Source organism: Podarcis gaigeae (genome assembly GCF_964106915.1).
Source record: "Podarcis gaigeae genome assembly, chromosome: 12".
Lineage (NCBI taxonomy): Eukaryota > Metazoa > Chordata > Lepidosauria > Squamata > Lacertidae > Podarcis > Podarcis gaigeae.
The window spans coordinates 25,038,828-25,060,035 of record NC_139688.1 but is presented as its reverse complement, the minus strand read 5'-3'; the positions used below and the strand labels follow the sequence as shown (position 1 = coordinate 25,060,035).

General features: G+C 44.6%; 1 protein-coding gene across 1 annotated transcript; it reads left to right on the top strand.

Annotated features, from left to right (window-relative positions):
* The first annotated feature begins 2,138 nt into the window (after nucleotides 1-2,138).
* Nucleotides 2,139-15,748, top strand: VIM (vimentin). The gene is made up of 9 exons (XM_083705057.1): nucleotides 2,139-3,086; nucleotides 4,547-4,607; nucleotides 10,458-10,553; nucleotides 10,663-10,824; nucleotides 12,483-12,608; nucleotides 13,499-13,719; nucleotides 13,810-13,853; nucleotides 14,329-14,411; nucleotides 15,383-15,748. Exons 1-9 carry the CDS (start codon nucleotides 2,527-2,529, stop codon nucleotides 15,419-15,421), a joined length of 1,392 nt encoding a protein of 463 aa, XP_083561183.1. The 5' UTR covers nucleotides 2,139-2,526; the 3' UTR covers nucleotides 15,422-15,748.
* The last annotated feature ends 5,460 nt before the right edge of the window (nucleotides 15,749-21,208 follow it).

Sequence of the window (21,208 nt, the reverse complement as noted above, 5' to 3'; positions counted from 1 at the left end):
GGGCAGGTGGGTGCGGCTTAAGCAAAATAGCCTGAAGTCTAACTGGCCCGATTAGGCTCCTGGGCTAGAAGGTCCCCACCCCTTTCCTTCCTCACAAGAAAAAAATAAACCCCCTACCAGTGTTTCTCAAACTTGGGTCTCCAGCTGTTGCTGGACTACAACTCCCATCATCCCTAGCTAGCAGCACCAGTGGTCAGGGATGATAGGAGCTGTAGTCCAACAACAGCTGGAGACTCAAGTTTGAGAAACACTGCACCATCCTGAGCTCCCTCGAAGGAGCATGGATTATAAGAGCAATAACGACATGTGTAATAAGTTTAATATTTTTCATCTGCCTTTTCATTTTATTTTTAAAAGTTTAAATTGTAGTTTGCAAAGAAAACAGGAGCCATATCAGGGTGCTTTAAAGATTTAACAAGTAGAGAGGAGCACATGGGGCAGGGAACCACTTTTGTCAACTGCATAAATTATCAGTAAAGAATTCTGCATGAGACACTGGGCTTTTGTTTCCCCCTGGCTAGCTATGTACGGTTATTATAATCTCAAGGGCCAAGTTTGTGTTGCTGTCCTTCAGCCAAGGATGTGGCATGTCAATACACCTCTTCACTGCTTACTGCGCTGAAACGCCCCTTGGCTGTAGAGATGAAGGCCAAACTGGGCAAATTCCTTGGCGACTATGCACAGAGGTGGCACATCTCAGGCCCAGGGACCTAATGTTGGGCATTCCCCACCCCCGCCAGTCTCTCTAGACTGTCTCTCCAAACCACATGCTTCACTAGCCCTGCATCACAATCCCCACCGAGTGTTTTTGCCTGGCTAGAAGGTGCCCTTGAACTCTGATAATGCTTGCTTGGATGGCGGATAAGAGAGCATGAAGCTGACAGAACAAAGGCTCCTGCCATTTTTGCCTCTGGCTCCACTCACCACTGCATGCAGCTCTCCAAAGATTTCCCAGATGGGAATGTGACCCTCTGCGTGAAAAGGGTTATACAGAATAGTTAGGTTCAGATACAGTGTGTCAACTGATGGGAGGAGAAGCAGGAGAGAGCTATTGCTGTGCTTGCCCTTCTTCAGGCTTCTTAAAATGCAACTGGTTTGCTGCTACATAAAACAGGACACTGCCCTATGTGGACCTTTGGAAAGATCCATCAGATATTTTCTTATGTTTCATTAAGTCCCCTGGGGCTTACTTCTGAGTAAAACAAGCACAGGGCTGTTATGACTAGGTTGGCTGGGGGGTGAGGGGAAAGGTAGTCTTTCCTGCAGGGTTCAAAGCTCACGCCCACTCCCATCCTCATCCCACTGGCTGGACTGGATAGGCACCCATCATCATCTGGGGGGGGCACACCTTCCCCGCACCGATTTTTGCCATTAGCAGCTGTTACTCAGAAGCAAGTCCCACCGAGTTCAGCGGAGTTTGCTCCAGGGAAAATAGGCTGCGTGGGTGCCGAGTCTGGCGCATAGCTTTAAAGGGAACTTGCAAACTTAAACGTCCTTCCCTTTTCGGATGCGTCTCCGATCGTGCAGGAAAAGCACTGACCAGAAAATGCAGCCCAACCGCTGCGAAAGTTTTTTTGTTTTTGCTTTTTTTAAGGAAAAGAGAGAGAGAGAAACCAGCTAAATAACGGCCCCGGCGCCTCAGATAGGGTCCCGGCTGGTGCCATGTGGAAGGGATTGATAATGACGCGCTCAGCCTCTTGTGTCTCTGCAAGCGCCTGTCCCGAGGAAACCCGGCTCGCTTCTGCTCGCGAGGCAAAGAGGCTCCTTCTCCTCGGGCTGGAGGCGCCTCGACACGCGGGGACTCCCCACAGCAAAGGGGAACTCCTTCGCCACCCAGCCCAGCACCCCCCTCCCTTCGGATTCGTTTTCCTCGCTTCTCAAAACCTCTGCGCGAGGAAAAAGGGACGAGACGGTTCCCCATCCCGCCCCCACGGTATTCATCCTACAGCCAGTTCCTTCCACTTTCCACAGGCTCCGATCTCCACGTCTCGCCTTCAACCTCCCCACATCTGTTTCTCGTTGAGATCCCTCCAACTTCTCCACCCCCCTTGTTGCGGTGTCTCCCCCCCCCCCCGCGTTCTCAGCCCCCGTCCTTTCCATCCTTTTTTTTCTCTCTCCCCTCCTCCCTCCTGCACCCTGCGCAGCCACAAATCAGGAGATTGCAAGGCCAGGGGGTGGGCACCGCCTCCCTCCCCCCCCCCCGTCGTGGCTTTTCTCCCCTATTAATCATCCCCTCCCTTTGAGCAGGAAGCTTTTCTTGCTTTTGCAATCAGAGATGGGCCGGGATTGTGGGGGACCAACCTCGCCCCGCCCGTCCCGGGGGACCCCGTGGGGCAGCGGTTGGCTGCCGCTCGGGGCGGGGCTTGGCTTTTGTTGGACGGGGCGGGAGGGCGTGACTGGCGTATAAGAGGCGCGCGGAGCCCGCTCGGCCGCTCTCCCGCGCCTCTTCCTCCCGCTGCTCGACGGCGCTGCTCTCTCGCGCTCTCTCCCCGGGATTGCCCACCTTCCTCTTCTGGGATTACAACCATGAGTACCACCAGCAGCAGCCGGAGTTCCTACCGCCGCATGTTCGGCGGGGCGGGCGGGCGGCCCAGCTCTTCGAGCAGCAGCCGCTACGTGACGTCGTCGAGCCGCTACTCGCTGGGCAGCGCCCGGCCCAGCAGCGTCCGCCTGGTGTCGTCGGCGCCCGGCGGCGGCGGGCTTTACGCCTCCAAGGCCGTGCGCCTGCGGAGCAGCCTGCCGCCGATGCGGATGCTGGGCGTCGATGGCGGCGTGGACTTCTCTCTGGCCGACGCCATCAACACGGAGTTCAAGGCCAACCGCACCAACGAGAAAGCCGAGCTGCAGGAGCTCAACGACCGCTTCGCCAACTACATCGACAAGGTGCGCTTCCTCGAGCAGCAGAACAAGATCCTGCTGGCCGAGCTCGAGCAGCTCAAGGGCAAAGGCACGTCCCGCCTGGGCGACCTCTACGAGGAGGAGATGCGCGAGCTGCGCCGGCAGGTGGACCAGCTCACCAATGACAAGGCCCGCGTGGAGGTGGACCGCGACAACCTGGCCGAAGACATCATGCGCCTGCGGGAAAAGTAAGGCGCGGGTCCCCTGGACGGGGCGGGGGGGGGGGTCCGAGGCGAGGGCTGGGCTGGGCGAGTAAACTACATTGGCCCCAATGGGACTTGGGGTTTGAGTAGCGGCTTGCCCTGGCAGACTTCCTGCTCTCCGAGTAGTGGTTCCGTCTGTGATGGCGCGCGCGCATCCTTTGCAAACAAAGGAAATGTGCTTCTCGTTTCAAAATGCCTGCAAATTTGTGCGAATGCAGCCAGGAGATTGACTGACTGACTGATTGACTGACTGACTGATTGATTGATTGATTGGATGGTTAACACTTCCCCATTCAGGTTACAGCCCTCGTTCTGTCTGTCTCCATCCATTCCTCTCCCCTTAGGAATGAAGTTGTCGCACCAGCGCTAAGCAAATATAAAAGTCTGAGCGTTCATTCATTCCTTTGATTCAGAAAGCTTGTGAATTCAGTCACGTGGGCTGATTCAGAATGATCACATTCACTTTGTGAATAGCATGAAGGACTCGTCATGTGAAAAAGTTCAGAAAACTTTTCCACAGCTGAGCCTGAGCTGGCCGGAGGCACTGAAGAGGCAGCTGGGCAAGCGCCTTTGTCTTAGGGATCTGCAGTGTGGTGGGTCCCGTTATTCACACTCTGCAGCACAAAGAAGGGATGAAGTTCCATTCTTGTTTTACTCTGATGCTTTAGCAGGGTGATTCCATTAAAGGGGAATTACTTGCAAATAAACATTGAGAGGTGTGGTTTACTCCCATGTAAGTGTGCATAGAATTGGGCTGCTAGCCCCACCCATTTCAATAGACTTTACTTTGGCTTCAATTTGCATTTTTTTGCTAGAAGCAAGGCCCATTGCACTGGGTGGGAATTTCTTCTGAGTAAACTTGTAGAGGATTGTGGTGCTAGCCTGCAATTCCTCAGACTTATTTCTGTGTAAAGTTGCATAGATTGGATTGCACTATTACTCTGCCCGTTGTTGAATCAGTTTATGCTGGTACTTTCTGAAGTTGCATGGTTACAAGTGCCTGGTAATTTGCCACATTGCTATTAGAATTATAAGGTCTAGATCAGGGCTAAGTTTGAATTTATGGTTTGGGGAGCTGCTGCAAACCTCCAGTTTTAACAAAATGTATTAGGCAAACAATCCACAATTGCAGGTCAGCTCTCCCTCCCACTCAGCTAGTTGAATAAGCGGGGTATCCTTCCCCCCCTTTTGCTGGTCTTATGTTTATTGTTGGATTTAACGCTGCTGCTTCTGCAAGAGTTCTGCTCCAAGTCTGGTCACACTGTAATGAAAACGGAGCCACACAAATGGAGGCATGGGGTGCTTTTGTGTGGAAGACCTCCCCCTCCCACACTCTTCCCCCTTTTGCTTCTTTCCCTCATGGGTGTGGCTGACTGTCCATCAAATCTGACCTTCACTTGGTCAGCTTTTTTCATTTCTTTGAATGGGTCCTTTAATTTTTCCAGACTTCAAGATGAGATGCTTCAGAGGGAAGAAGCTGAGAACAACCTGCAATCTTTCAGACAGGTTTGTAATTTCATACATCCCACCACCCCCACCCCCATTAAAGTTTTTAAGTGTTTGTTAAATTCTAGTGCTTAAACGCTTACAAGAAAAAAGTGGAATGGAAAGCCACCTGGTGGTTGAAAATGGATAATGGGAGTGTTCTGGTTCTTCGGTACAAATTCAAGTAGTTCTTTCACTTCCCTTGTGTTTTGACTCATACGAAACAGTATTTCTGCATTTTTTAGCAGTATTGAAATGTTAAGATCATAAGAGCCCAGCTCAATCAAACCCAAAGGTCAGTCTAGACCAGTTTTCTGCTTTTGCACAGTGGCTAATGGGATTCCTCTGGGAAGCTGGCTACCTTGGTTGCTCCCCAGCAACTTATAGTCTGATGCACACCGCCTCTGTTCCTGGAGTTTTCATCTAGCCATGATGACTAGTAACTATGAAGATCTATACTGGGGTAGCCACCATGATGATGTTGACCTAAACCAATTTCCCCCAACCATTGGCCATGTTGGCTGGGACTGATGGGAGTTGTAGTCTAACAACATCTAGATGGCACCAATATTGGCTAACCTTGATCTAGACACATTGTCATATAACAGCATTGTTGCATTCAGATGCTGAAGATGAAAGGATAGCATATTGCCAAAGGCCAAGTAGTAAGTTTGTGGCGGAGAAACTTTTTAACTAAACTTGCTGGTCATGCTTTCAGGCACTATGTTAACACCAGCTGTGTCCAGCTTTTTGAGCTGTGCTTGAATTTAGCAGAGGCACTTACAAGCACATAGCCAAGAATTGTTTCTGTTTTATCAACGTCTAGCCTGTTACCCAGAGAAGCTCTGTGGAATCGGTTTTTCAGATTGGTAAGGGTGAAAGGGAGCCATCTGTTCGCTTGGCTGAAAGGTATTAATGGTTTCTATGGGATTCACTATGGAATGCCGATGCAGGCATTAACAGCGACTGTGGTGGCAGCAGATTGAAATAATAGGAGCCTTTGTGTTCTGGGGGTGCTTGTGGCAGGCTGCATTCTTGCTGGATGTGTAATGATGCAAGCATATTTAGAAACCCATAATTTAAAGCATTGGCCACTTCAGCTGGTCCAGTCTCTAACTGATTATTGAACAAGATTGTCCACTAATTATATTGCTGACATGAAGACCGACCTAAAGTCAACAAGGATGTTAATTTAGGACTGCATAATAATTAATACTTCAGGCATTCCTTCTCATCCCACTAGACTGGTTCACTGGACATTTGAAGTAAATAACATTTGGAGCCTTTCAAACCTTAGCCATTTTGCTTTGAAAAATGAAGCTTTTCTGCCTTAAGTTCTTTGTGTGCCAATTTTTAATACAATAACTAATTTTCAAACCTCTATTTCAAAGGAGAATGTGAGATGGAAATGGATCCTTTTAAGTAAAGCCATCTCCATAAGACAGTGAGAGTCTGAGTTTGGGCAAAATTCATGAAATAAGTTGCATTTTTCAATTAACTTAAAATAAAAATGTTTGCAACTTTGCTGACTATATCCCCCCCCCCCCCTTTGAGCCAGATTCTCAGTTTGTGGAAGAAACATCTTTAGCCCATATTTCTATACGCAACCTTGTATTAAGCCCATTGAATCCTTTGGGAATTACTTTAGAGTTGAAGCAGGACAGTGCATTTGGTTTGAGACTTTCAAGTAAAAGAAGAGGAAGGTGAAATTCGAGAGAGCTGGGTGCGCAAGCATGAATGAGACATGTGGCTTGCAGAGTTGTCTTCTACAGTAACTGGTGTGAGCCCCCAGAGTGACCCTAAACTGAGTCTTGGTACTCTTTGGATATGTCTAGTACTGCAGAGAGCTTCAGTCTCTGTGTAGCTCAGAGCTCCTTTGTGCTTAGCCTGATAGTTCCATTTGCATGGTTGTCTGCCTCTGAGTGTGGGGAATCCAAGAAGGATGACTTACGGGATAACATAGCACATTGCTAGGACCACATTTGTCTTGTGGGTATTCTCAAAGATTTCCAGTCAGGCAGAAAAAGATTACCAAATACTGAGCCTTCTTGACTCATTCCCCTTGCTTTGCTGGGACTCTTGATCTATCCTACACGAGCCACGTGACTGGGGGAGCTATAAATAAAGGGAACAATGCACAGTGGTGTTGTGTCTTCTTTCCTCATGTGTTTGCAATGTTGATTGAGGATTATTTAGCCCAGACCCATAATGCAGATGCAACATTTAGGAGCTTATTCTGTTTTTACTTTTATCTCTGCCATACTGTAAACCTAAAGCACACTGGCGATGTTCCAGCGTTCTTGAGCACATGGAAGAATATGATAAGAGATGGTCATGCACTGATGATGTAATGAAGTGAACCTTTGGGTACAATATCTGATCTGGTAAAACACTTACCATGTAGGAAGCTGCATGCATTTTGCTGGCGAGATGTTACATGTGGTACAATACCACTGTATAGCTTGGGCATTTGAAAGAGAAAAAGCAGGAACTTGGAACACAACTACTTAGGGTGGTGAAATCATTAAAATCCTTAACATTAGGCTAAGCATTAGCTTTTGGAAGCCCCTAGGCTGATTCCCCACTTCCACCTTCCCAGCTATCTCCAGGTATGCTTAGGACACCTTGTGGGAAGGAAGAGAGAAACCAGTGTTGTAGAGAGGTAGAATGAAATATACTTTGCTCAGGCATTTAGGGGGCGTTTGACTTGGGACAGGGTCATAGCTTGTCCTAGACAGAAGGGTCCTAGGTTACTGTCAATTGACAAGCTCTTTGGCAGCAGGCCTAAAACAACTCTGCTGGAGTTCACTGGGCTAGCTTGACTTGATATAAGAGCTTCACATACTCAGGCTGGTCTGCTTGTAAGAATTGCTTCCTCATTTTACTGTGCATGATTGACAGATGGAGGCCATGGAAGAACCAGCACACACATCCAAATAGCCTAACTGCCACAACTCTTTGCAGCAGTGAAGTTGCCAGATACCTTTACAAGTTTAATTTACTATGGATCCCAAATTTGATTGTGACCTCCCAAATATAGGGGTTTAAGGCTGTGAAGTGTGTGTGTGTGTGTGTGTGTGTGTGTGTGGTGTCAAGCTTCCCTCCCCATAATTTGGCTCAGAATGAAATAGCATCTCACAATGGGTGTGTTCAGCAAACTGTCTTTGAAGTCTGTAAAATGAGACTTGAAAGAGATGAGGGTGTCCTGCTGGAAACAGCTTAGGAAGGATAAGCTTCGTTCCCCTAGGTTGAAACATGGGGAAGGAAAATGCTAAATCCCTGAAGCTGGAGGGTGGGGGGCAAAGCTTGTATTCCTCTAGTATTCCATAAATGTCTCAGGGCATTCCTCTAAAATGGGTGAGGAACCAATGGCCTCTCCAGCTGTTGTAGGATTCCTCAACTCCCATCAGCCCCAGCCAGCATAGCCAGTGTTCAGGCAATGATGGGAGTCGTGGTCCTGCAACCTCTGAAGCATCCAGGGCTGCCCACCCCAGCCATTGTCTTTAGGCATAAAACCTCAACTCTCCATTACTCAGCAATGCTTTGTTCCTAACCAGCATCTCTTGGCTAGTGACCTGCTTCAACATAATGCATCTCTATATGTATATATATACAGGTGAGTTCTTAGCCTTCTGCACATGTTAACTTGAGTAAGTAAAGCAGAGTTACATAGAGCGGGACTCTGCTTTTACCTTTCCCTCCCCCCAAATTGTGTCACCTCCCCCAACAATGGCATGCTCCACATGTAGAAAAAAGCCCAGTGTGCAAGGAGCTCCATGCAGTGTGCCAGGCATGTGCTCCAGCTTGCAGCTGCACATGCGTTCTTCTACAGGCAGAGTGAACCATGTGGTTGTTGAAGGTGCAACACCAGAGCTAAAACTGGCTCTTCTCTTCTCTGCAGTCTACATGAACATGCCCTCTAAGTTTCTTTCATAGTTCTTTGCTTTCTCCATAATTGTGTTCCACTGAGAGCCAGCACCTGTTGCTTATTGGACTCAAAGGAACTCCTTCCCCAATACTTCAAGCCCAGACTGTCATCTCAAATCAAGCTGCAAGAGTGCACTCTGGTTACACTTGCATGTGGATTTTTTTTTTTTTTTTTTTTTTAGTGCTAGCCACAACTGGGCTAATACTTTTGCTGCCTGAGCTTGTGTTGCTTTCCTAGACTCTCAGATAAAAATCTGCAATACCCCTGTCCTGCGAAGTTACTTTAGCATGGGGGTAGCCAATGTGGTACTCTCCAGATGGTGGTACTCTCCAGATGGAGTTGGGAGTACAGCAACATCTGGAAGGGAGCACATTGACTACTCCTGCTTTAGCACCTGAGACTGAAAATCGCACAAGAACATCTCCCCTTTTTAACAGTAAAATAAATAACAGTTTGCTTGACCACTTACAACACTCCAGAAACATCTTCTGGCAATGGTAGTCTTTCACTCTTTGCCTAAAGGTGTTGTTTTTCTAACACTAGCCTGGTGCATCTGGAGCAATCTGCATTAGCTTTCAATGGACCGAGCGTGTTCGTTTTTCAGCTATACTTGCAACAGGTGCCTTGAGAGGAGGATATGAATTCTTGCCATGGGCTCACACTTGTCTGGGATAAGCAGTGAGCTTTCAGGCATGCAATCTGACTTCTGAAATGGCATTGCTCAGTTCCTGTGTGAAATAACTGGCAGCTTTGCACAGTTGCAGAGAAAACAAAAGTAGGTTCTGAGATGAGCTCTAATCTCTTTTGCTTACTGCCAAGTACACACAACAAAACATTATCTGCTTTTCTGTTGTGGCTGAGCCCTACTCTATTTTGCCGTCCTTCTCCAGCCCAACTAATCCTTTGCCTGGAGTCTTAAATGACACCAACTATCTCTTTTGTGTAACAAACCTGCTGTCCTAAATGGAATGGAATGATAAAGTTCATGGGCATTCATTAGTAGCTTGTTTCAGGTGCATTAATATTTCAAATAACTTTTCTGACATAATATCCTAAAGTTCCTAAAGTACTTGTATGCCTTTGATCCTGTTGCAATGAATTTAGTGTGTAAATAGGTTACTTTAACCACACAAAAACTTGCCACACGATTCATTTTATCTTGGACTGCATACAACTTCTATCTAAACTAAACTTTTTTTCTGGTGGTCAAATGTGTTTAGTCTAAGTTGACATCACCTAGATACAGTGATGCTGGCTTTCCAGAAAAAATACTGGAAAATTTCTGCTACTCCATATTGATTCTGCATGTTTCAAACTGGTATTCATACGCCAAACTAAAAGTATGTCATACTAACTTTAAAGTTTTTTCAGTAGCCAAAAATAGTTGAACTGAAATACTGAATTAGAGTTAGGGAATTCAATAAAGTGCACTTGCTGTACTTAAAATATTATAATCAAAAATTTTATTGGAAATTACTGATAGTGGAATGATCAAGACATGACATGACAATAGTATTTTTTTTAATTAATAAAACAATTGAAGGTGCCAATAAGATTTATACCCCCCCCCTCTTTTGACTGAAAGCTGTGCAGCCTTTCTGAAGATAGCTCCCTAGAAAAAGTGATTGCAGTTTCAGATTTGACTAGACTTCGTTGATCATTAATTAATGTTACGAAACAATGACTTTCTAAAAATGGAAAATTGCATGCAGAAAAAAATATAGCTGTGGAGAGCTTTGGTCAGATTCTGTGCTGTAGACAATCTTCCATGGAGAAATGTCAAACCTCCACCTCAATTGCTGAAGGAAGGAAGTGAAATCAAGCCGTTCCTTATTTAGACAGTAGTTTGTTCATTGCAGACATTTTTGCCCCATATTACAACATTCTCCCAGTTAGCTTATGAATGTTTCTGACACCCTTTCCCCCTGTTGTTCCTCCCTCAGGATGTTGACAATGCCTCCTTGAGCCGCCTGGATCTTGAACGCAAAGTTGAATCTCTGCAAGAAGAGATTATCTTCTTGAAGAAGCTCCATGATGAGGTAATTTTTGAACTCCCACCAGCTTTTCAATGTGATTCCTTAGGGGGGAAATGAATTGCATTGGTAAAAACATTCAATGTATGGAATGTCATCTTTTTTTCCCTTGAAGGAAATCCGTGAGCTTCAGGCCCAGATCCAGGAACAACATATCCAGATCGATGTGGATGTTGCCAAACCTGATCTCACTGCTGCCCTGCGTGATGTGCGTCAACAGTACGAAAGTGTTGCTGCTAAGAACCTCCAGGAAGCTGAAGAGTGGTACAAATCCAAAGTAAGCAAATGGCCTGACTATCACCGCCCCCTATATACTATATTTCAATTAGAGGATAAAATAAAATAGACTTTAGTTCAGCAGTTGTTCTACATTTTGTCATTCAGATGCAGAGTGCTCATCTTAGTTGTCTGAACGTGAGGGTCATGGGACTATTGGGGATCTACAGTAGGTCTTGATACTACAGAAAGCACTGCCTCAAAATGGTGGTATACTGCAGATTTCTTTTAAAAATAAAATAAAACTTGTGTGTATGTTAGAAGATTTATGTTCCACGCTTTCTGTCACAAAAAGGATTCTGAGAGGTAGCTTACTTATTTAATAAAATGAGACCATTAAAAGCAATCCATTAAAAATAAATCATAATTACTAATGAGAGCATTTCACTCTCGTTTTAAGAGAGGGACACTTACAAGCTACACTCAGCTCAGGTTACGTAAGGTGTACACTCTTCTCTTCCCAACCTCCAGTGCCCCAAAGAGAATACCAGAAACAGTTAAGAAACAACTCATAGTCTCCAAGTAACACAACACACAACTTCAGAAACCGTGCCGGAACTGAATTAGGTGAACACATGAACTTGGCAAGTCTGCCCAGGGATGCAGTTTTAGTTTCTTATCATCAGCATTAGAATTCTTCTTATAATTCTTATTTATTGCTTACCCTTAACCAGCAGGTCCCAGGGTGGGTTACAACAATTCAAAATTCAGAATTAAAATCAGTTAAGACAGAATACAGTTGCAGGAATAGGGTGGGCCATGAAAACACACACATTATATCTGTGTTAGAATCACTGATTTTATTTTATATTTTGGTTAAAAAAATGTTGCTTGGGTTTAACCTCTTAGAGATTTTCTGTCATATAAGTGTTATATAAATTTTCTTAATTTATATTTTGGGAATTTCTAAATTTAAAACATCTTTTCAATTTTTAAAATAAGGGTGGTACCTGATGTTCCTTGATAAGTGGCACTTAATAACATGTACAAAATGTAGGTGCAGCATTGTAAGTTCAATGCTTCTAAGAATATACCGTATTTTTCTGTGTATTTTGGGGGACTCCAAATTAAGAAAACACCCCTGAGCACTACCTGTGTATAAGACGAGCCCCAATTTTAAACCTAATTTTTTGGTTAAAAACCCCCTAGTCTTATACACGGAAAAATATGGAATTCCCCATAAAACTAGAATCCTGTGACAGGATCGTGTGTCTTTGTACCTTGATGTGTCTTGAAGGGATAGTTGCAGGCCAGTAACATTCTGGTTTGTTTTTTAAAAAAAGTATTGTGTCCTGTTGCTAAGGAGCATCTGGCAAGCTGCAGATGGGTTTGGTTATGTTGTTAAAAGCAGTTGGAATTCTGTAGGGACTTCTCTGCATGGTAAACAAATGTCTCACAGACACATATATAAGGAGGTCACGTTGCAATTGTGAAACGAGCCCGTTAAAAAAGACAGGGTTATAGCATGTAAGTCTTCATGACGCAGAGGCCTAGCCCACCCAAAGTGACTTGTCCTGTAAGGTGCGAATCAGCTGAGGTCTGCTCCTCAATCATGCCCTTTGGTACCAGAGTTTAATTCTCCCAGTCCTTAATATGTGTCTTAGCTAAAAGGTGGGCTCTTGAAAAAGTTCATCTAGTTAACCTTGGTGTGGTTGTTAGTTTGCAGATCTGTCTGAAGCAGCCTCCCGGAACAATGATGCCCTGCGCCAGGCCAAACAAGAAGCGAATGAGTACCGCAGGCAAATTCAGAGTCTCACCTGTGAAGTGGATGCACTTAAAGGAACTGTAAGTGAAAGATGATGCTTGGAGGGGAAGGCTTTGGCAGGTGGTGGTAGTTTTTTAAGAAGAAAAGTATGTTTAGGTCTGCATTTCTCAGCTATTCTTTCGGAATAGCGCAACTTAAATATTACATGTTTGCAAAAGAGACCTTTCAAACAATAAAGTTGGCATGTGCCCTAACAACAACAAGTTATTATTTATACCCTGCATTTATACCCAGCTGGGCTTCCTGACGTGAAAATAAGCCTGTGGTTCACCTCTGTCTCTGATCTCAAACTGGTGATAAAACTAGGGCCAAGATCTCAAGCTACCCTAAAAATTCTTTCAATTGGAGATTCTAGTGATTGAATGTACAGCCTCGTTATGCATGTCATCTGCTGCTGAGCTGTTGTCTTTGCAAAATGTTCTGCACTGGTAAAATGAATCTAATCTTACGACTCTTAAGTCCATTCTGCACATTCTTGTAGCAAGTGAAGGAGCCTTCTGTCTTCCTTGTTTACACTTGGGAACATATAAATCTGCCTTAACACTGAGGCAGACAGTTGTATCTCACTCAGGATTGTCTACACCAGGGCTGGCAGACATGTGGTCTTCCAGATGTTTCTGGATTAAAAAATACGTTTTTCCATATGTGAACTTGAATCAGCCCTGGGCAGCATTGCTTAATGGCCAGGGATGAATTGAGCCATTGGGTTTAGTTCCGCTTTAATCCTACTGGAGTATAAACTCATTGAAATTAATAGATGTTATTAACTCGGGTCCACTTGCTTGGATTAATAGATGTTATTAACTCGGGTCCACTTGCTTGGATACAGCCTATTGATTTCACCATTTTACCCATGAACTGAATGCTATCGCTTGAAGCCTCAGTGTATGCTTTTGTAAAATCTCTCCAGAACGAATCCCTGGAACGCCAGATGCGTGAGATGGAGGAGAACTTTAATCTTGAAGCTGCTAACTACCAAGACAACATTGCCCGACTCCAGGATGAGATCCAAAACATGAAGGAAGAAATGGCTCGCCATCTGCGCGAGTACCAAGAGCTGCTGAATGTCAAGATGGCTCTTGATATTGAGATTGCCACTTACAGGAAACTGCTGGAGGGAGAAGAGAGCAGGTACTAGATTCATCCGGTGCACCCTCAGCAGGCATATCTGAAAAGTTTCAGCCACCTTATCTAAATATGACTTCTGTCTTCTTTTTTCAGAATCACAATGCCCATTCCAACTTTTGCTTCCCTGAACCTGAGAGGTAAGCAACTGCCATCTATATCTGGTAGCTGGGCGTCCTTGGTGTATTAACCATTTTAATGTAAATAGTACTAACATTAACTCGGCAATAGAAGGTCTCGGTTTTGGCATCTGATGTATGTAAAGGGTCTGGACTTCCCTTGATGCACTCTTGAGTCCTTGTTGCAATGCCCACCTTGCATCAGATGTGTAATCTGGGACTAGAATTGTTGAAGTGTCCTTTTCTGGGTCTGGGTGGTCCTGCCTTTTGCCAGCGGGTGGGTGTGGATGGTCCTGACTTAGGGCTGACTTGGCTGTTTGCTTTTTCAAACATTGTTTTGTTGGTAACCTAAACAGAGAGCTTTCAAAAGGCCTGATATCGCATTGGTTTTGCATAGCAATATTACCCAAGCTCCAAGATCAGCATTGCTGTGGTATCTTTATAACATGAGTGAGAATTCTCTACAGAGTTCTAACTGTGCTATTCTTATCTACAGAAACAAACCTTGAGTCTATCCCAATAGACACCCACTCCAAGAGAACACTTCTTATCAAGACTGTTGAAACTAGAGATGGACAAGTGAGTGCTACAAACAATTACAGATGTGGGGTTGTATATATACATACATATTTACATTTATGCTGTTAAACGTATCTTCTAGGGGTGTGGAACATACTACTTTAGCATATTGGAATATATTATGGGGATAACCTTTCCTCTCTTCTGGACTGGCTGTGTGCATGCACACACAAAGACCGTTGAAATAGTCAACCTTTTATGCCCAGGATGCTTAATGAAAGTCGAGTGTCTACCTCCAAATTTGTGAAGGATCTAGATCCTGCGTTTGCTGTTGTTTCATTGGAATGGTGGGAGGGATAGATACTGGTGACGGGGCATGAAAACCTGCATGAATGGGACTCAATTCTACAAGGATTCCAGGTTAAGCCTAGAATTCCATCCAAAAGTCATCAACAAGCCTATCTAGCCCTGGTTTCTGAGCCCTTAATTCAGGCTGCTGTCTCTGTTCAAAACCTCCACAATGTGAATAATTTTTCCATTGAATGCTGTGCTTCAAATGCTGTGTGGTGTAGCACTTCCAAGGACTGCTCTGCATTTGTTGGATGTCTTGGGCAGGTTTAAGCATGTGGTGACAGAAGGCCAGCTGTCTCTAAATTGCTGAGTTGCCTTGCTTTAAACTCCCCCCTCCACACACCCCCTTGGCTCCCAAGTAGATATCTTGAGCAGGTGGTGGGAAGCTGGGAAGACTTTCTGGTGTCCCTCCATATGCTTTGAGGTATCAGAGGGGAGGACGAGGGGAGGTGGGCGCAGTGTTGCACCAGCCTGTTGAGTTGCACCTTCCCTTTGCTGCCTATACAATCTGTGGACCATGTGGCAAGCCAGATAGTAGTGTTTGAGCAAGATTCCTAGTCACTAGCTTCAAGTGGAAAATATTTCAAGCAGCAGTTAAGCTTCCCTGTGAAAGCTTTAGGAGCTGAGATCAATTGACAATTAAATATCCTTCTAATGCTTTATGATACTTGTCTTAATAGGTTATCAATGAAACTTCTCACCATGATGAACTGGAGTGAAGAAGAGAACAGCACATCTTCCTTGTGCCGAAATGAACCCTTACCAGCAAAACTAAAAAAAGAGAAACAGCTTTTCAAGTGCCTTTCTGCAGTTTTTTCCAAGAGCGCAAGGTGGTTATGCTAGAAGATATAGGTCTTAGATCATGCAAAACTGACTCTCTTGATGGGTTAGAAGAGCTTTAAAAAAAAGGGAGTCTAGTTCAGATAGCACTATCTTGTGCTGCAATACTGTTGTTTTTTTTAAGTTTCTGAATTGAATAAAACTGCTTTTTCAGCACAGTATGATGAGCAACCTCTCACTGCTTCAATAAACATTTGGGAAATTGCTTTCTCATGTCTTCTTAATTTGCAGCATGTTTTTAGCAACAATCATAGATCTACTTTCATTGTAGCAGCAAGAAATGCTTCCAGGATTATTATTTTTAATGGAAAATACGCACGCACACATCTACACCTGCTCTTTGAAACTTGATGTCTGTCAAGATTAGCTCTTACACAGTAATTATACACTATTGAGGGGATAAATATATTTTCCTTGGAGTATAAACACCTGACTATTCCTTTTCCAGCACCCTCATTGTGATATTTGTTTTAATATAGGAAAAAGGTGTCTCTCATAGGAAGCTTCTTCATACCACATCAGACCACTGGTCAATTTAGGCTGGTATTGATGGAAAACTTGTGACATTGCTGATGTTTTTCAACTCTCATCAGCCCTGGAAACATTTGGAGAGTCTCAGGCTCCCCACCCCTACTCTATACGCTCTCTAGCATTTGAGACAGCTTGTCTGTCTTAGCACTACAAGGAGAGACATAGGATTGAACCAACCTCTGCAGCCTTTTGCATGCAAACCATCTGCTCTGCAAGTGGACTGTGTCCCCCCTCACTAGTTGCCCCTAGTGACCAAGACACACGCTCCCTTCAGATCAGCTTTTATACTGGGCTGAACTGATAGTGAGGTATTCTTTCCCCAAAGCTGTGAAGTTCTTTTTTTGCACTCACCTGAAGTCATTAAAAAACCCAGACCCTATTGTGTTTCCCATAAGCTGATCTGAGCATCTTCTCTTTCCCCCAACCCTACCTGGCAGCAGTGCCTTTGGAGATGCCTAAGAAAGGTAGCTACGAGACTTTTGCACCCCTTGCGTTAGATATGCAACAGCAGTGGCCCAATAAGCATTTATTATCTATCAGATTTTGGGTGTCCTGCAAGCTACTTTTTCCCACAGGTGCCTAAAATAATGCCATGTCATTCCAGAGCCTGTGAAGGCAAATAGGTCTTGCCATTGCCACTGTTTCTGGTGAACTTTTGGGGAAGGGAAGAGGCATTGGTCAATTTGGTTATAAGCCAGTGCTTGGGGCAGAAGTTTATAGCCTCACCAATTTTGACATCACTAGCTGCAATAGTAACATGCATGGAATGTGCTTGATGTTACAAACCATCTATTGAATGGTGCCTGTTCCACAATGTGGGTATGGGATGCATATTATTCTCTAGTCTTTTTAAAAATAGACTGCTTTTGTTGTTGCTCAGGTGCACTCATTTAGCCCTCATTGGTATGGGGTGAAAACCAGTAAGGCTCTTTATCTCTTTGCAGCTCCCTGACCTGCCTTCCCATGTCTAGTAAACAGCACAATTTGACTCAGGAACGTGAGAGTGCCACAAGTCACCATTTGTCTCATTGACTGGAGTAAACAGAACACATATGTACATATACGTAGTGCCAGGCTTCCTGTATATCTTGTTATGTGCAGTTTCAAATTGAGCAAACTTGCAGGCAACCATTCATGCCACTTTATGTACTAATTTAACAGGGACACGTGAATGGGTTTATTTTAGGAGCAGCTCGAGGTGATGCATATGGTTCTCCCTGCCTCCTTTTCTCCTCACAACTGCTTTGAGGTTTTTCCCACCACCAAGAGGTATATAAACTTCATGAATTAAATATCAACAACCCTGTGAGGTAGGACTGGTCTCAGGCCATACATGGAGCTTCATGGCTGATTGGGGGTTTGAACCCTGGTCTCCCAGCTCATAGTCCCAACACTCCTGCCATTATACCACATTGACCTCTGTCTGTGTGTGTGTGTTGCGTGCCAGTATTCATGGCTGGTTTAGCTTCCATTCATTTGCTCTTGCAGCTGAGCGCTTGTTTTGCTCACATCTGCTTTGTCTGCATAGCACAAATTATTTCCCTGGTGGGCTTGTGGTGCCAGCATGACTGGCAGAGAACAAGGCTTAGGCCCTGTTCCCTCCCAGCAGACTTTGGCCCTGTAGGGACCACAAAGCCAATTGCTAGTTCGTCTCACGCAAGTCAAGCCTCCGGTAGTGTTAGCAGAGTAAATTAATATAATCATTTGTTGGGTGATCATGTGGCTTACCCCAGCCTTCAAGAGCATGGGTGAGCAGGCCTTTAAAAATTATAAATACCCCTCTTTCTGTTTATTATGGAGCGAAAGCTCTTAATGATAGCTTGAGAACAGGTGGGCAGTTGATGCAATGCCTTTCAATTTTTTTTTCTTTAAGAACTGTTATTTAGAACAGTGTGAGAACAAAAGGTTGTTGGGTCTTGCTGCTTAGTTATTATAACCATTACTATAGGCATTTAGCATTATAAATCCAGTTTGTTTTTACTATGCCCTTAAAAAAAATTCCAGATGTGCTTACAATGAAAATGAAGCTGCACTGAAATTATGTCTATATCCCTGTTTTTCTTAGTGACACCCATTCATTTTAAACAAACAAGCTAGACTGGATTCAATATAGCTGGGAGAACGCACTCCCATCTTCTTTTTCTATTTTCCCGTTGTTGAAAATATCCCACCTAAGTGACTATATAAAAGATAGAAGCCTCCAATTACTTTTTTACTAAGCATCTCTTACCGGGCAACCTTTTCTTATCTTCAAAGCCATTATTTCTGATTGAGCAGCATTAACATTAATGCCACACATTAATATTTCATTTGTATAAATTGATATGATATGAAAGGGGTAGGCGAGGAAAATATGGCATTTGAAGACCAATGCTCATATGGTGTCAACTTGCAAATTATATTAACATTTAGGATGGTATTTATTCACTCCCTGTGAACATGGCCTCTGTTTCAAGCCTGGCTTTCAGAATTCCTAGTGCTGACTGTATTTTATCAGCCCTCCCAAATAGTCATCCTGTCTTTAGACACACATACTAAATATATATATATATCCATCCTGCCCTTCAAGTCAACATTTCCGGGATGGTTTGTAATAACTAATAAAAGACACAATGAAAACACTGAAAGGCAGTACCAAAACACTCACAGAAGGGGGCGGGCGGGGGGAATATACCCGAGATTAAAAGCCAGCCCACCCATAACACTTGAGCTTCACTGAACTCTTGGGTCATTGACTGACAGGGTTGAAAAGGAATTCAACCCTCCAAAGGGCTTTTTTTTTTTGCCTTTCCCTCCATGATTCACATCATGGCCCTTGCTCAGGAGAATCACAGGCCAGCTCCAGTGACTTTCTAACCAAGTGGCAATAGCATTTTGGCAGCAAGAACAGATTGTAACTGAGTCAAAATCCTTGCACTAATACAATTGCAAGCCCATTGTTGCATAAAGCCCAATAAGGTTGTGGCCTGTTTCATCCTGCAAAGGTGTATTGGTTGTGCTCATTCCTGCCGCCCTCCCAGGCTGCCACCTGTGACTGCCGCACAAACAACAGGATAGATGTGAACTGTGGCGGATGTCATGTGCACACCACTTCCCAAAGCAGTGGTTGGAGAGCAAACAGTGTCTGCAAAGCCAAATCACATGCACACACATCGCTGGAGAAAAGAAATGTGACAAAGCTGACAATGATGTGAATGATCTTGCAAGCACCTAGTCGCACTCTGCATTGTCAGTTGAGCAGCACCTAGGTACACAAGCAGGGACCCCTCAAGAAAGCAGAGGACAAACAGGTTTTAAGTCCATCCGAAGAAAGAACTAGATGTGGTTCTAGATCTATCGTTTTCAGGAGCAAGAAGAGAGCTACCCAGCAAATCCAGGTAAGAATGGAACAACACCTTGAACCCTGTTCTGAGCCTCCTGTTTTGTAGCCCACTTCAGAAATGCCTACTTCACAGGCTTTCCCAACCTGGTGCCCTCAGGTGTTTTGGACTGCAATGCCCATCAGCATGGCCAATGGCCAGCGATGACAGTAGCTGTAATCCAAATATGTCTGCAGGCCACCAGGTTGGGGTGGCTGATTTATTATTTAAAAACCAGGTGGAAACTCTTTTATTTCCTTGGGCTTTTCTTTATTATTTGTTGATGCCTCATTGCTTTTGCCTCACTTTGCTCTTGGATTGTTTAACCATTATTATACATTGGACAGTTAGCTTTATTGACTCTTTTTAAAGGGGGGGGGGTGTTTGAATTTTTGCCTTGCAGGCAGCCTTGAGCTCACATTGAGGGAAAGAGCATGAAAAGTTTTAAATAAGTGTAAATAAGCACAAAGGCCACTAGGTGGCTGATAAATCAAGACCGCTGAGGAGAGGCATCAGCCAGACAAAGCTATTGAAGGAAGAGAAATTAGATTCCACTCCGTTTTTCATCCTAGTTCCAGCCTGACTTCCACAGCCTACATATGTAAGGACAATCAGAAAATAGAAATTGACAACAATCCTGACAGTGACTCTGTATTAGTCCTGTCATGTTTTTAACTCATCTTCCTGTATGCTTTTCATTTTCTTTCTCCGGAGGAAAGGAGATGTGGTGATTACAATCAAAAGAGCCACGGGGTGGCACTGTGCAAAGAAGTTTGGCTTGAACTTGGAGGAAGAAACACTGAATTGTTACTCCATGTAGGGTCTCAGCTCCCCCTTAATTCTGCAGCATATCCCCCACTCAGGCTAGGGTGTGTGTGGGTGCTATTATGCACAGGAGAAAGAATGCAGGTTCAGCTAGTGCCTGCATGTGCTGTGTTTTTGCCTGTGTCAATACCTGCAGCTGAAATGCAAACATGTCATTGATGCAATACTGGACCACCCACCCATATTTCAAATTTATTAGTTGTTCTGCGATGATTCTCTTTTACTGCATTATTGCCACTGCTGCTGCTGTTGTTGTTTAGTCGTTTAGTTGTTGTTTAGTCGTTGAGTCGTGTCCGACTCTTCATGACCCCACGGACCAGAGCATGTCAGGCACTTCTGTCTTCCACTGCCTCCCGCAGTTTGGTCAAACTCGTGCTGGTAGCTTTGAGAACACTGTTCAACCATCTCGTCCTCTGCCGTCCCCTTCTCCTTGTGCCCTCCATCTTTCCCAACATCAGGGTCTTCTCTTCTCAAGAGGTGGCCAAAGTATTGGAGCCTCAGCTTCAGGATCTGTCTTTCAGGGCTGATTTCCTTAAGAATGGATAGGTTTGATCTTCTTGCAGTCCATGGGACTCTCAAGAGTCTCCTCCAGCATCAAAAGCATCAATTCTTCGGCGATCAGCCTTCTTTATGGTCCAGCTGGACTCTTGCACTACTGCACAACAAAAAGCTCAATCATTAATGATTTTTCACTCTTTGTGAGCTGTGTGCTACAACTTCCCAGCACTGAGCATGCAGCTTCTTTTGTTTGTGCCCATCAGGAGCACTCCCCAAACACTGTCGAGTCAAAGGCTATAGCTGGGGAACACAGACTGCAGCATCAGGCCAATTTCATGCTGGCACCTAGGAGGAAATATAGCAGGAGAAAATGGGGATGTGTGTTGTGGGGTGGGAGAAAGGAGAAGTAGAGAGAGAAAAAGGAATGGCAGTGATAGGAGGGTTACCCTATTC

What these genes read in the sequence shown, in the direction of transcription:
- VIM (XM_083705057.1), top strand. Translation starts at nt 2,527, where the DNA reads ATGAGTACCACCAGCAGCAGCCGGAGTTCCTACCGCCGCATGTTCGGC. An exon ending in AAGAGTGGTACAAATCCAAA is followed by an intron (nt 10,825 to 12,482) that starts GTAAGCAAATGG and finishes TGTGGTTGTTAG; the next exon opens with TTTGCAGATCTGTCTGAAGC. An exon ending in TGGATGCACTTAAAGGAACT is followed by an intron (nt 12,609 to 13,498) that starts GTAAGTGAAAGA and finishes AAATCTCTCCAG; the next exon opens with AACGAATCCCTGGAACGCCA.